General features: G+C 45.9%; 1 protein-coding gene across 2 annotated transcripts in view; it reads right to left on the minus strand.

Moving 5' to 3' along the window:
- Positions 1-16,589, minus strand: part of CPNE2 (copine 2) — a 184,174-nt gene that overhangs the window by 75,892 nt on the left and 91,693 nt on the right. For both annotated transcript variants that reach the window (XM_075073711.1, XM_032774049.2), the window contains exons 5-6: positions 5,107-5,178; positions 2,452-2,535 (exon numbers count right to left, since the gene is read on the minus strand). In XM_075073711.1, the coding sequence (XP_074929812.1) occupies positions 2,452-2,535; positions 5,107-5,178 (156 nt within the window). The remainder of the gene's footprint in view (positions 1-2,451; positions 2,536-5,106; positions 5,179-16,589) is intronic.

The following is a 16,589-nucleotide window of genomic DNA, read 5'->3' on the forward strand; positions in this document are numbered from 1 at the left end:
GCTGCCAGACGCCAGGTCTTTGAGGCGGGTGTCTATGCAAGGATCAATGCTTATCTCACCACATGGCACCCACCTGGAGATTCACACCTTATTTTAAAACATACTAATGACAGCATTATCCTACCACAGCAGACACCTCTGTTGATAAACAGCAATGGGCTCAGACTAATAGCCAGGAACATACCAAAAGCTGCAGCCCAAAGGAACCAGCAATCGCTTTATTTTTGGTAGCCCCAAAAAAAGAATCTAGATGTTTCCGTCATTTGGAATTCCTTTGAGAGTAGCAGTTTATTTTCAGGGCTGTTAAGTGGGACGTTATTTAAGCCTCTCAAAACGTGCAGAATTTTTTCCCCTAGCCGCTTAAAGAAAATAAAGCTTCAATAGATTCTGCTGCTATGTATGGCACTATGCTTCACAACCCATGTATTTATTTAGTCTCAGGTTTCCCAATGAAGTTTGCAGCAGATAATGAACAAACTGCCACGTGGCCAACGACAAGTTAAATGGGACTCACTAAAACGGGAGCCAGCAAATGGAAATCTGGTTCTCCCATGGAAAATTTCAGTTTTGTAAGAGAGGTGCATTGTGTCAGAAAATTGTTCCAAAATTCCCAACCACCTCTAGATTTCAGTTCATCTTAGGTCTGAACTGACGGTCTCAGGTCTGAAATTCTCTGTTTACCCTGGGCTTAAGCAATCACGGGAACTGTACTGATTATTCTGCCCTTGGCCAACATTTTCAAAAGCAGCCTCTGACTGTGAGTGCCCAACTTGAGCCATTTTTGAGAAACACCAAGTATCTGTGGCTCTAGTTGAAGTCAAGGTAAGGGGATAACTACAAGTGGTCAAAAAATTGGAAAATGTTTGTATTCTTTCTTTAATTAAAAAAAAATAAATCAAAACAGCTCTCAAAAGACCAGCACAAATCACAGGGTAAAAGTATGGAATAAGGTCTTTTCAGCTTCTTCCACCTTTTCCTCACTCATACCATGTATTTTTCCTATAAACAGTATTTCCCTCCCCTTTGGCTAGCAACAAATCTAGAATATTAACTAGTTTCCCACTCCCTCAGAAGAAGAATATCAAAGTTGTGAACCCAGTTTCTGAAAAGTGAATGATAGCCTAGAATAATTAATGCTTTTCAGACTAGTCCATTTTATCCTCTTAATTGTGCATTTGATATTATGGAGTCACACAAAAAAGTGACCCATTACACCCAAATACACCATAATATTTCAACAAACTGGCTAGTGTATGTCTGCAGCATCAGAATTAGAATGATTGGAATTAGGACAGCACAACTGTGTGTCATAGGCCATATACAGAAAATAGTGGAGATTCCCCTTTAGCTCAAATGGCAGGGTGCTTTTGTGGGATCTGAATTCTACTCCCACTGTCATTATTAAGTTTTGAGGAGTTGTGTGAGGTAGTGTAGGGACAACTGAATTACTTAGATGGTTAAAAATTGTTATAATATGCTCTTTCCACATTGGGGATCAATATACTAAGTTTTCAAAGAAATTTTCAAAGCCGCTACACATACAGGCCAAATATAGGCAAAGCTATTGCAGGATGAGCCACTACAGAATAGCTTCCCGTGCAGACACACTATTCTAGCAATAATGACTCTGCTAATTATTCTGAAATAGAGTCACAGATCAGAGCATGGCAGGAGAATCAGAGCCCAGGGTCAGGGCCAGAGTCAGGAACTGAGTAGGGCTGGTGTGGACTGGAGCAGGGCAGGAAAAAGACTGGGAACAAGGCTGGAACAGGAGCAGGATCAGTCACAGTTGTGAGCGGAAGTGTAGAGCAGCCAGTGACCTGCTGCTACTGCTGAGCTCCAAGGCAGACCTGTGGGCACCTTGGCCGGGCTGCCTGATTGGTTTCAATGAAGTGATGCTGCTGCAGCCCAGCTGGGCTCATTTACTGGCCTGAAGACTGAGCCAGCCCAAGGATCAACTGAAGGAACTCCAGCCCACAGTTCCTGACAAACAAGGCATCCACACAGGGAGCTATTCCAGAAGAGCTAAATTATACAGCAGTGGCTGTGTGTGGCAGAACGTAACCCTGTGTTCACATCCTGCAGGCTACTGTAATCGTTTTTGTACAAGGAATGCCTTGTGAGGTATCATTTGAAAACTCATAATTTGCTGGTCAGTATCGTCCTGACAACATATGTGTGGCAACACTGTATGTGAAGTTATACTATGGTGATCTTAACACGTGTGCCAAACCCCACAGCCCTGCTCAAACTGACTGGCAAACAGCTCTGTCCTAAACAAAGGAACATGTGCTCTACTTAATTTGCACTTAAGCAGTAAACAGAGCCATCAAGCTTCAGCACAGCTGTAGCCTACAGGTGCCCGTGGGCTTGAAAAACAGCCTCAATTCCCCACACCTAGGAGTCAGCCAGAGCTTTCATCTGTGGCCCTCAAATAGTAGTCCCACTCACCTCCGTTCTGTGGACCAGCATCCATTTCCCATCGTCGCCTGGTTTATAAAACTCTAGAAATGGATCGGACTTTCCAAACAGGTCCTGTGGAAAAATGCAACATGGGTTACACAATTATTTCCATCCAACTGTACGATGCTCAGGCACAGGACACCCTGTAAAAGGAAAATGACACTCTTCATTACAAGTGAGAGGACTTCATAGTCCTAGTTGTCTTCTGCTGAGGCAGAGAAGAATATAACACAGAATTAAAGTGACAATACATGGTTATTAAAGATCCCCTAGCAAGTTTTGGAAGATTAACTGATAGGATTAGTAATAAGCACCTAGAACGGGAGTACTGATATAAAAGAGATTGGTCTTGTATTTATTTTGACCTGCACATTGTAAGTATTAAGGGTGTGGTTTTCAAAAGCTCTCGGCATTAGTCTGACACTGCTCCTATTTGAAGTCAATGATAAAACTCCAGTGATGTGATGGGTGCACTGTTACAGCAAAGCCCTCTTGAAACACAAACCCTAAACTCTTAGGACTTGTCTACAGAAGTGTGGACACATTTGTAGCACTTTCAAATTTCTAGCAATTTAGGTTGTATATTTAACAGGAGGCAGCTAAACTGACACTAGACAAGTGTAAATCAATTTAACCGGATCGGTGGGTAGCGATCGATCTATTGCGGATCAATTTATCGCCTGCAATGTAGACATGATAAATCACTCCCTGATCGCTCTCCTGTCGACTGCTGAACTCCAGCTCGGCGAGAGGTGGAAGCAAAGTCAATGGGGGACAGGGTGACCAGACAGCAAGTGTGAAAAATCGGGATGGGGTGGGGGATAATAGGAGCCTATATAAGAAAAAGACCCAAAAATCAGGACTGTCTCTATAAAATCGGGACATCTGGTCACCCTAACAGGGAAGCGGTGGCCACTGATCCCCCGCTGCGAGGATGCGAAGTAAGTGATTCTAGGTCGATCTAAGATATGTCGACTTCAGCTATGCTATTCTCATAGCTGAAGTTGTGTATCTTAGATCGATTCCCTCCCCACCCCCCTAGGGTAGACCAGGCCTAAGAGTGTCCACACACCACGTTGCATCCTTTTAATTAAACTGGTTTAAAATCCCACCTTCAGTTCAACAACTCTGTTTAGACCAGACTCGTACAGGAGGTGGAGTACCTATGCTGACGGGAGAAGCTCTCCTGTTGGCGTAGGTAGCGTCTTCATGAAGTGCTACAGGGCTGTAAGTGTAGACTAGCTCTTACATTGTTAGAGACGCCACTCAAACAACGAATAACACTGGCTATCGGAAGAAGGTCTCAAGGCCCCACATTTTCAAAAGCCCAAGGAGAGGGTCTGCCTTTATGAAAGAGCTCACGAACTTTATTGGGAAACGTGAAGCTAAAATTCTGTGCAACCCTGAAGAATTACAAGGCAGAGGTATATTTATGAAGTGCTCCATTAAACTCTTGCAGCCAGACAAGGCTGCAGGTAACTATTTTACCCAGAAGCCCAGAGAAATGCATAAATTCAACAAATGCAAACACATTAACCAAGTACAGATGGACCCTGCAACATCCTAAATGCCTATCTCCATTTGGCCCATATTTTACGGTAAATTGTTCCAGTAGAAAAACTGCACAAGTCTAGAATTTTTCCATGCGCACTTTCACATTCACAGTCCTAACAGCAACATGCTGAGTGGGTTCTATAGAGAATATGCATCCCGCATGCAACGGAAAACCCTGGAGCTGAGTTCAGGTTTAGAAAAATGTCCAGAACAGAAAGATATACACAGCAATAAGGAGCGAACGGAGCAAACCCTTTATGGTTTCTTTAGAGCAAACCACATCAGCCTTGACAGACAGATCATGTAATAATTAGAGACATGCTGATTCTGCTCCAGCCAATGCTGTTTGCTGTTAACTTTCACTCTATTTTTAGATACCCCCGATAAAGAGCCGCTTGTTTCCTGCCAGTTTATAGACACATACAATCTCTATGTATGTAGAGAGATTATTTATAGGTGCACTCACACTGGGCACAGGGAACCGTATTGGCACTGTTAGTTACAGCCAAGACCCACAATTTAATCCCTGTGCAGTCCACCTCCCATCAATGGCATCACTTGTGGAGCAAGACAGTACTCAGTGAGTAAAGGGATCGGACTCTGATCCTGAATAGTGAATGAAAACAAGTTTGTTGCTTTATATCCTCAAAAGACAAAAGACTAAACAAAGCTGATGGAAAGAGGAAGGAAAGCGGCAGCAGCAACAATACATGAGCGAATCATAGGACTGGAAGGGAGCTCCAGAGGTCATCTAGTCCAGTCCATTCCATGAACTGATCCCAGGGTCCCAGCTCCATTCCACTGCAACCCCGTTCATCAACAGATCTCAAAGCAATTTACAAAGGAAATCCATATCCCCATTTTACAGATGGGGAAACTGAGGCACAGGGAGACAAAATGCCTGCCCCAGTTCCCAGCAGGCCAATGATAGAGATGGAATAGTACCACAGGTCTATTGTGTCCCAGTCCAATGCTCTATCCATTAGGTTCTCGTGAGACACTGATACCTTTACAAGTAATGATTTTCAGGATCCCATAGCTGATAAAGAGGTTTAACATTTGCATGTTGAGAATAAAACACCCACACACCTTTTTATCCAGTTTTCTGCCAGCCATGCTGAGAGTGATCACTCTGTTATCTGACAGCTCTTGGGCAGCTATCTGAAAGACAAGAGAAAGTTTTATTCATTTTTAGAATGAAAATTAAATTCACTGATTAACTGCACAAGAGATTCCAAAGCCCAAACGATGAGAGAGCACTTTGTTTGTTTGTTTAATCGTTTACTATTTAGAATGCGATGCATCACTACAAGCTGCACAAGACCTGTTCTCAGATAAACCCATTACATAGCCTAAAAATACAGCAAGAGTTAGGACTAATACCACCGTTGTCAAACTGTAGGTAATTTTACCAGTCCAGACACAAGGCTATTCCCCCCCCCGCCCCGCCTTTTACTATAATTGTTAATGAAAAAACAAAAAAGGACTATTGAGTTTATAAAAACATCACACTCGTCACTGAATGGAGAAATTTACAAGGTTGATTTAGACACAAGACCCATAATTAAACCATCTATGGCCCTGATCCTGCAATTGGATACAAACGTCTGCATCCAATTGTCCATATGCAGCCCCACCGAACTCAGACAGACCCAGTTGCAGGATGCGGCTCCAAGTGTTGCTACTAGGATTCAGAAGGAACCATCAAGGTACTTTTCTTCCCCTCCACTAGTCCTCATTAGTACTGCTCGGTGTTTTTGAAGCTTAAAACTGAAATCTAGTCTCCTTTACCCCATAACCTAGACATACTGGTTCTTTGTTGTACAGCTGCTGAGTTAGCTCAGTCCATCCCACCTAATGCTTATTTCCTGCCTCCCACTTTCCCACTCCACAGAAGATCTGACCAGATAGTGGACTCCCTCTGTTCTCTAGTCTTCCCACGTCACGCTCCAGTACAACATCCATAACGCAAACATTGCGCTCATTTGTAAATGCAGGTTGGTCCATTTTCTCTTTTGCCCCATTTAGATTTCACTCAAAAAGCTTCTGTGAAATCAAACTGGTAGAATGAAAAATAATTCCATGGGAATAATATGGCTGGCATCTATGCAATGTGTCACATTTTCCCCCCTCAATTCACCTCCTGCCCTAGCCTTGGAAAAGTGACATTGAAAATAGCTTTTTTCCTCCAACAACCTTTGCTTCCCAAGATGATTAGACTAAAAAACAGTGAGTCATGGAGCACCTGTGGGCCTTGAGCCAAGTGGAGCTGGTTATCATCATAAGAACATAAAAATGGACATACTGGGTCAGACCAATCGTCCATCCAGCCTACTATCCTGTTGTCTGACAGATCCATCATCCCCTGTCATTCACTCCCAGCTTTTGGAAGTCTGAGGCTTAGGAACACCCAGAGCATAGAGTTGAGTCCCTGCCCATCTTGGCTAATAGCCACTGATGGACCTATCCTTCCTGAATTTATCGGATTCTTTGGTGAATACAGCTGTAATTTTGGCCTTCACAACATCCCCTGACAACTAGTTCCACGGGTTGACTGTGTGTTGCGTGAAGAAGTACTCCCTTGTGTTTGTTTTAAACCTGTTACCTGTTAATTTCATTGGGTGATCCCTGGTTCTTGTGTTATGTGAAGAGGTAAGTAACATTTCCTTATTCACGTTCTCCACACCAGTCATGATTTTAGAGACCTCTATCATATCTCTCCCCTTAGTCATCTCTTTTCTAACCTCAACAGTCCCAGTCTTTTTAATCTCTCCTCATATGGAAGCTATTCCATACCCATAAGCATTTTTGTTGCCCTTCTCTGTACCTTTTCCAGTTCTAATCTAGCTTTTTTTAGATGGGGCAACCAGAACCACAGGCAGTATTCAGGGTGAAGGCGCACCAGGGATTTATACAGTGGCATTATGATATTTTCTGTCTTCTTATGTATCCCTTTCCTTATGGTTCTCAACATTCTGTTTGCTTTTTTGACTGCCACTGCACACTGCATGGACGTCTTCAGAGAACTGTCCACGATGATGCCAAGCTTTCTTTCCTGAGTGGCAACAGCTAATTTAGACCCCATCATTTTGTGTCTATAGTTGGGATTATGTTTTCCAATGTTCATTACCTTTCACTGATCAACATTTAATTTCATCTGCCATTTTGTTGCCCAGTTACCCAGTTTTGCAAGATTCCTTTATAACTCTTTGCAGTCTGTTTTGAACTTAGCTATCAGGAGTTATTTTGTATCATCTGCAAACTCTGCCCTCTCACTGTTCACATAAGATCATTTTTTCCAGATTGTTTATGAATAGGTTGAGGCTTTCTGAAAGTCTAAGTACATTATGTAAACTGGATCACCTAGTCCATGTGATTGTTGCCTCCTCTCCCCCAAACAATTTAATAGATTTTTTGAGGCATGATCTCCCTTTACAAAAGCCACATTGACTCTTCCCCAAACATATCACGTTCATCTATGTGTCTCACAATTCTGTTCTTTACTATAGTTTCAACCATTTCCCCTGATACCGAAGTAATCGCCAGGATTGCCTCTGCAGCCTTTTTAAAAAATCGTCACATTAGCTATCCTCCAGTCATCTGTACAGAGGCTAACACAGTTAGTAGTTCTGTAATTTCATATGTGAGTTACTACAGAACTTTTGGAGTGACAACCATCAGGTCCTGGTGACTTACTAATGCTTAACTTATCCATTTGTTCCAAAACCTCCTCCACTGACATCTCAATCTGAGACAGTTCCTCAGATTTATCACCTAAAAAGAATGGCTCAGGCGTGGGAATCTCCCTCACATCTTCTACAGACCAATGCGAAGAATTCATCTAGCTTCTCTGCAATGGTCTCATCTTCCGTGAGGGCTCCTTTAGCACCTAGATTGTCCAGGGGCCCCACTGATCATTTGGTAGGCTTTCTGCTTCTGATGTACTTAAAAAAAAAAAGTTTGCTGTTAGTTTTTATGTCTTTTGCTAGTTGCTCTTCAAAGTCTTTTTTGGCCTGCCTAGTTCTACTCTCACCTTTGAGCTGCCAGAGTTCATGTTCCTTTCTATTTTCCTCAGTAAAATTTGACTTTCAATTTTTAAAGGCTCTCTAACCACCTCTTTTGCTCTGTTGTTTAACCATGTTTGCACCTCTTTGGCCCTCAATGTTTTTTTTTAATTTGGGATATTGTGAGAGGATCACCTCTACTAACTGCTCAATGGAGCCTCCTTGTGGATCATCTGGGGAATGAGCTCTGCCACCTGGTCTGATGCCACTTCCTGCGGTTACTCAGCCCGTCATTCCCCTCACTTACTCTGTGGCTTCTCATGCACCAGGAGCTGCAGCTCTTTCCTCTTCATGGCTTAGCCTGCCGGCTAAGTCACATTAAAGTTCTTCCTCCCTTCCAGGGTTACATCAACGTCTGCTTCCAGCTGCCTCTAAAAGGGCTATCCCTAGTTTGCCCCTTCAGTAGTGACTTGTAGGGGGACCCGGGCCCACCCTCTACACCAGGATTAACATCTGTTGGCGAGAGAGACCCGAAGAAGAGCTCTGTGTAAGCTTGAAAGCTCGTCTCTCTCACCCACAGAAGCTGGTCCAATAACAAATATTACCTCACCCACCTTGTCTTTCATTAATGTCACACAAAAGGATCCTAGACATTAGAAAGTTAAACCCTACTGGGTCTTCTCTGCAGATTCAAATGGTTTCCCCAACCGTATCTATGACTTTGGGTAGGATCTGCATTTCATTCGTCATCCCGGCACTTGGGATGTTTAAACTGATGCAAAAGTTCAGTTCCTGCTCCCAGCCAGATCAATCAGATTCTCCACTGGCAAACTGTCTAACCTGCTTTCAGTTTACAATGCTATCACAGATAACGGGGCTGACCTGTCACTACTGTAAGTCAGTGGACACCAATTTTCACCAGCTGAGGACCTGGCCCCAAGGGCCAAAACCATCCATTGTTGCTACTCAAGTTATACCAGGCATGAATGTAGCCCAGCACATAATGAGTTAAAGAGCCATCTTTTACCCTCCTATAAACTGAAAAATGGCTTTCACTGCCAAACACCAGTGGGCTGGTTTTGTCTGGAATATGTTCTAATGTGTTTCTTGGTATTTTAAGGAAGGGAACATTTTACAACAAAAAAATATAAGTCATTTATGTTGCCAGTGATTATCTGCTGTTTTTTAGAAAAAGCTTCATCCTCCTCTAAGAGGTGTCCCCCTCCCAACCCATCCTCTTCCACTGCACCCTGCTGCCTAGCGCTACCTCCAACGTTCTGTGTGACAAAGGGTATTACCAGGCATGACAAACTCCAGGCATCACTGTGGCAGTTCGGCAGCAGAGCACAGGGGTATGAAACAGCAGCTGAAGACAATCAGGCTCCAGAGAACTCAGAAGGGTAGAAATACACACATTTTGATTTATATTAGTACGATAATATTTCAGAGCATTCTCCGACGCAAGATCCCTGCACAAGTATTTGGGAGGGAATAATCACATCTAGGTCATTACGAAACTTGGGAAATCAAGGGACAATTTTCGTCAGAAGGAGCAATCAGAGGACTCTTACTGCTTAAGGAAAATGCAGAGGCAGTAGAGAGTTATAGCCTGTCATGTCTCTTCAGACGGCTGGGAAACAGCACCGTTTATGGCCTCTGAATAACTATTAGAACAAAGCACTTTAAGTATAGCCCTCTGCTGTAGGAGACAGAGACAACACGCATGCTTAGGGAGATGCTGATTGTATTATGGTACATGCTGAACTTCCTAATACCAAAACATGTTGTGTGTGGTTCAAGGGCACTATACGGCCCAGCACAGAAGTGGAGATTTCACGGCAGAAGCATACAGGAGACAGGATGCTTCAGGAGGATGGACAGAACCGTCAGCACTGGCATGTTTCACAGTGTAAGGATACCCGTGGATGGGTCAGCTGCAAGGACTGAAGCCGGGACTTAATGGCTCAAGAACCAGGCCTGTGTGTCTGGAAGTGACGACAGACTCTGATCTCTGCAGACAGGCTGGCCATCAGAGGGGCACCAAGACGCTGTTGGTTAGTGCATTGCAACAGGCTGCCTGCAGCTCCAGGGAGGAGATGCTAAGCACAAGGCTGCTCTCTCATTACCGTCTTTCACCCTTCTCAGGACCAAATACGTCACTCTCTGCCCTATACAGGCAATGTTCAAGGCCCAGAGCTAGGAGGGGGATGGGTCATTCCTATGAGTAAGGCGCCTGGAAAGCTGATGAGTGCTAAAGAGAGGGCTTTAAGAAGAGGCTGCATGCCTTAATGGCTAAGCCATCAGGCTGAGAGTCAGGGGACCTGGGTGCAAGTCCTGGCTCAGTGACAGATGTGTTGTGTGACCTTAGGTAAGTTGCTTCCCCTCTCTAATGTGGGGATGACGACAGTGGGCAGAAGATTAAAGAGAATCTAGCACGGAAGGCCCTACAGGAGGGACGCAAAGCCAAGGCTGGGGCTGGAACTTAGGCTGTACAGCGTTCGTTCCTTTGCTGGTAAGGCCAAGCCCCAGGAATGACCCTACACCGTGTGCACACAGACTCTGCAGCAGGGCGGGGCTGGCAGCTGCTCCCAAACCCACTGTAACGTTTAATCGCGCTGTATCTTTTGCTTGTCTCCTCATTGCGCTCACTCTGGGCCCATGCCAAGTCTGACTCAAAACACCGCAGCTATTAACAACCTAACAAGTGATGGCTCGTGCTTCGGAAGCACATACCTTTGCAGCAGAGAGGTTCTGTTACCAGGCAGCCTTATCTCCTCAGATAATAAGTTAAGATGGATAAGTGAGTTTGGTGGCTGAAATTATTTTACGCCTCTTCCCTGCCCGTGCTTGGGGGAAAACCTCCCACATAATTAACCCCCCTTCCACTCTACCTACAAACAAATTCAGATGGTCTTTCAGCTGGACGTAGGGTCCACGCCCTGATTGTGGACTCTTAGCGCAAGCGTCAAGCATTGTACAGAGCTTAGTGGAGAATTTACTCCTTTCCCATGACCGTCCATTCTGTAGGCACACGGGGGTCCACCACTACGTTTTGCAAAGAAGGGTCTTTGGAAATTTGGCCTCCGTATTCAAAGGAGGGACGCTCTGGTTGAAAAGACTTAGCACCCCAAGAAAAAGCGATTGACAAAATGTTGGGGACAGGAAGGTCATTGGCTCAATAACAGAGTAGGAGGAGAGAGTAGGTGACCCAGCACCAGTGGGGAGTGTGTTGATGGCAAAGTGACTCACTCCAGAGAGTGGGAGGGTCAGAGACGTTTGCTTCATCCCAGTTCTGAACGGCTCCAAGGACTCATGAGCAGCAGCTTTAGTGACCTGGGCACTGGACATCCCACTGGGGGGCTCCGAAGCAGCAGCATGTCACGGGAGAGCCTTCACTTACCAAGAAAACCTGCAAAGCTGTCACAAAGCACTTAGAAAAAGTCCCTTCCATGCAGGCCCATGTTAGCTAAGCTAAGGGGGTTACAGGGACTGGTCTTCCTTGTGAGCTGTGTCACCAAAGGGCAAGCAAAGAGGGCACAGAAAGGGGCGAAAAACTCACAAGTGCAAAGCAAGTGATTCAGGGGCCTTGGATGGAAAACCAGAGCAGGAGTTTCCTGCGCTTTCCCTGCTCAGGTCTCACCCTGAGCACAATAGCCACCACATCCTGCTGTGAACAGGAGGAGAAAGACTTCCCAGGAGCAGTAAGTGATGGAGGAGATCCTGGCCCCATGCAGACACCCGAAACAGAGCATGAGGCACCCCTCCCGTCGCCAACTCCGCTTGCTATGGCTGGGCAGAAAGTTTCTTCTCCCCACCTCGGCTCCCAGGAGCGACGACCCACATAGGGGGCTTTCGTTCTCCATTCTGGGGCTTCACGTGCCTCAGCTGCAGCAATGCTGACACCTCCAGCCCCTGGCACTGCCAACAGTCCAGCCACGCCAGCCTCCAGAGAGGCATGAGGCTCCTAAATCAAAAGATGAGGCCAACCAATATTGGACTAGGGAACAACCTGGATTGTAAACCCCTCCCGGCAGGGATCATTCTCTTCTTGCCTCTTGTACAGCCCCAGGCACGGTGCTGGGGCCTTTGTAATATTTATAAATAGGTCAGACGGGCCAGGGAGAGGGGGATTAATATCAGTAATTTGCTGATTAGTACATTGTTTCACTGATACAGGCATGAGCAGCCATTGCATCGACTGGGTGGTGCTTTCATCCGGGACCTCGCAGCACTTTACAAAAGGTGCATTAGTCTTATTAAGCCCCTTTTACAGGCAAGGGAAATGAGGCACAGCAAGGGAAGTGCTGAAAGCCACACTGAGTCGGGGCAGATCCAGAGGTAGAATTTCCAGCGGTGACAGATGTACCCACACGAGCTTGCATCAAGCTAGCACTCGAAAAGCAGAGCAGCGGGGCGGTGAGATGGGGTAACTGCTCTGAGCACAGTTCTAGGTACGCACTCACGGCAGCTAGGCTGTGCCACCCGGGCTCCCCTGCTTCTGTCAGTGCACTGGGTCCATCAGAGCTAGTACGGACAGCGCTCCAGCTGGGAAATTACACTCCAGCTCTAGGGGTACGTCTACACTGAAATCAATGACCAGCGGCATCGTGGCTGATCTGGGTCACCTGACTCAGGCTATAAAATTGCACAGTAGATGCTAGGGCTCAGGCTGGAGCCAGAGAACTGAGACCCCGGGCTCCAGCCCAAGCCCAAACCTGCTACACTGCTATTTCTAGCCCCATGAGCCCAAGTCAGCTGACCCAGGCTCTGGGATTCGGTGCCACGCGATTCTTTATCACAGTGTAGATGTCCCCTCGGACCCCTGCCCTGGTAATGCACCCAGGTGTCTTGGCAGCGGACATCAATATAAATGTAGAGCCCGACATAGGTGCTGACTCTGTGGGTGCTCAGCACCCACCAGCCAACTGCCCATCAGCTGTCTGGCGGTGCCCAAGACACCAAATATTAGCATGTCAGCAGTGACAACTCAAACTGCAACAGGCTCCGGGGCAGAGATCTGAATCCACTTCTCCTGCCTCCCAGGGTCATAGACGACTGTGACCATCCTGTCTAACCTCCTGTGTGACACAGGCCAGAGACCTGCCCCCAGATAATGCTTAGAGCAGATCTAGAAAAACATCCAATCCTGATTTAAAATGGCCAGCGATGGAGAATCCACCACGACCCTTGGTAAGCTGAGCTCCTTAAATCACCAGGCTAGAGAGACGCTCGCTCTTTGGCCCAATGAATATTTATTTATTCATGCAAAGTGGAACAGCTTGAACAGCGGAGACGGAGATCAACCCATCCCCGAATGGCCGACAGCCTGACAGTTAGGCTGCTCAACTGGGAGAGGGGAGGGCTGAGGTCAAGTCTCCAGGGATTCAAACTAGGTCTTCCACATCCCAGGCGAGTGCCCTAGCTAAAGGGACAGGGACGCTTACACTCCTGAAGCTGTCCCCAAACAACTTTGTCCCCAGCCAAAACTAAATCAGACCAAGTTTGCAAATAATTTCCAGTTGACCAAGACTGCATTTTTTTCAGCAAATAAAACTATTAGTCCGAAAATGTTTGCCCAGCTCTAGGTTAGAGGAAAGTACTCTTGAAAGGATGAGCTAAGTGGATATGATATCTAGCTCCAAACACAACAGGTAGAGTACGTATCCCAGTTCAACATACCACTGCTGCCCAATACACCGGGTACAGTAAATCTCAGCGTGATGCACCAGCCACTCCAGTGAATAGGCCAAGGATGTCTTAATACACCGAGGCCGACAGGTCCAAGATCCATGAGATACCGAAAGTATCTCTGTCCCTGTTTGCAGGATTTGAGACTATTTCAATGCATGCACAACCCAAATGAACAGCTGGGAATCCCAGATATCCAAACAGGGACAGGAATACCTTGCATCTCTCATGATTTCTGGGATTCTCAAAATCACAATATATGCACATTCCCTTGCAAGTCCCCTGGCTCCGGCACTTGTAGAAAGACGCCCACGACTAACCAAGCCAATCTGCTCCTGCACACAACTTTCTAGCAAAATCAGAGAGCGAAGAGGCTGACAGAGCGACAGTGAAAGGGCTAAACAATCTTTTATGTCTGTGTTGCAGCTGATGTATATTTTCCCTTGATAATGACCAATGAAGGAAAACAGAAGCCTGCTGCCCATTCTGCTAGGCTAGATCATATCCCTTCTTGACAATCCAGAGGTACCAGTCAGAGTATTTCAGTCCCATATTTGGCAGTATGCTACAATGTATTAGGCCCGGTTTGAGACAATCCATGAGGCACAAGATATAGGGACGTGTCAGCCAGAGATGCTCTTCGTAAAAGCAGCAAGAATAAATGAAAAGGACAGATCAGCATGCAAACGCAGCTCTGTATTTCTCTGAGCTGAGCTACAGGGAGTATGCTCTGAACTTGTTCCAGATCAACGCTAAGGCAAGGACTGGAGAGTCTCATTCAGTAAGGAAAAGTACAGGGAATAAACCCAGCCTGAACCGGACTAGTGACACGGGCTGGTAAGATGGGTTAGTCTAACTTGTTTGCAGTCATCTGGGAGAAGGGATCTGCTGTACGATACAGTGCAGAGGCTACTGGTTGATGTAACCTCATCCCAGCTGGGGGTTCTGTTTGCCACATGCCAGACTTGCCTCTAGTTCTGGTTCTTTTAAAAAACTATAACGTATGTGAGTTTGGAGCTGGCGAAAGCACAGGATGAACTCTCCTAGAGATCCAAGTTCTCTGGTCACTCATGAGAGGAACCCAGCATTGGCAGCAGACGGAACCCAGAACTCTAAGGGATTCCAGTCTCCATGGCAGGTCAGTCTTGGCCTTTTCCAAAACCAGTGTTTTTTGTGATTCCTGTTCTTGGTGTAAACCTGACCCTTGCTGGATAGGGCTGGCTCTCTTTGGATACTTGAAAAAAAATCCCAGCTGTGGTACTCAGGGATGTGAACCTCTGTCCATTACTCCGAATGAGACCTGCCAGAACAATAGAGAGCAGCAGACACATTCTGCAGTCACTCTCCTCTTAAACACGACATTAAAATAAATCTCCTTCCAGCACAATCTGCTAGAAGGTTTCCCATCAGATTCACGCATGATACCTCCGTTAGCTTCCTTTTGATCTCAACATCATCCACACACATTGGAAATTCTTCCACACCCTGAACACAAGGTCAATGCACAATTTGCAACAGCCACCCAAATCTTTGGTTTCCAAGGACAACCTTATCACACATGGGACACTTGGCATGGGGCCATTTATTTTTTAAAGCAGCTCCTTTAATCATCTGAATGCCTCCATTTACTCTAAACGTGATTTAGGCATTAAATTCCTTTCCCTCCACAAAAACCTCAAGGGCCAGATCCTTTTCAGTGGCCCTTTGGTCTAACCATTTAGAAGGTGATTTCAATTGCTATATGCTTAGCAGCAGGCCTGTGTGAACACTGGACTGGGATGAACATTTTCATATGGATATTTGTCAGAACATTGGAATCAATCACTCCAGTTGTATTTGCGTTCCCTTTGGGTCTGCCTTCCCCGAGTGTCTCCACTGGGTATTGCTGGCACCAAAGCTCGTGGAAAGCAAACCTGAAGTGCCCACTCTCAACTGCTTGCAAAAAGCAAAGTTTAAAAAGCCTAATTCCCATGAACGATTACACCGGAAACAGAACGAGTGAAAAGTTGCACTCAGCCAACCAAATCACTTGTGAGCAGAGCTGGTCGGGAATTTTCCGAAGACAATTTCATTGGATAACGCTGGTTTGTCAAACCTGAAATGTTTTGTGAGAACAGTTCAGGTTCAATGGACTTTTTCCAAGTCTCAGGCAGGGTTCTGAGAGAACCCTGCCCGGTTTCCTAGTGGGGTCCTGGGGAACATGGGATTACAGGATCTGCAGCTCCACATCAGAACTAAATCGAATTTTGAAATATCCCAGGAACCAAAAATCCCAAGCTGCAGCCACTTCTACTCATGATACCTACAGTTGCAGGCTCTGATGGTGACAAGCCTCGGGACATTGGTCAAGTCACTGGGGGTGGACATTTCAAAAGCACCTAAGTGATTTAGGGGCACGCATTCCCGTGTCTTGCAGTGCCACAAGTATTATGAGGATGCTGGTGCATTCCTGAGTGGAGAATGGCTCAGGATGTGTGAGAATTAACAGAGATTCTGCTCCTCAATCACTGATGCTTCTGTAAACCCTGTCCTTAAACTCCATGTTCCTCAGTTCCCCACCAGTAACATGGGGAAAATATCTGCTTACGAGACAGGGGACGTGTAACGTCTGGTTAACGTTTGCGCCAGCGCTTTAAACATTTGAAGCACTCAAGATAACTAAGTGATGCCATCTGCCAGTGGACCTTCTATAGCCACCTTACTTACCCACCCTCAACCCCTACCCCCGCTCCTAGACTGCCGATTGGCTGTGCACACAGCAGGTGATCTGGGCAGAGATGAAGATCTCTTCCGACACATTGAATAATTCTTTTCAAGCTGCTGATCGGGAAGGGAGATGAAAGCCCTCCACAGCACAGTGTATTTGCATAGGCTCTATTT

This window comes from Chelonoidis abingdonii, chromosome 19, assembly GCF_003597395.2.
Source record: "Chelonoidis abingdonii isolate Lonesome George chromosome 19, CheloAbing_2.0, whole genome shotgun sequence".
In the NCBI taxonomy this organism is placed as follows: Eukaryota; Metazoa; Chordata; order Testudines; family Testudinidae; genus Chelonoidis; species Chelonoidis abingdonii.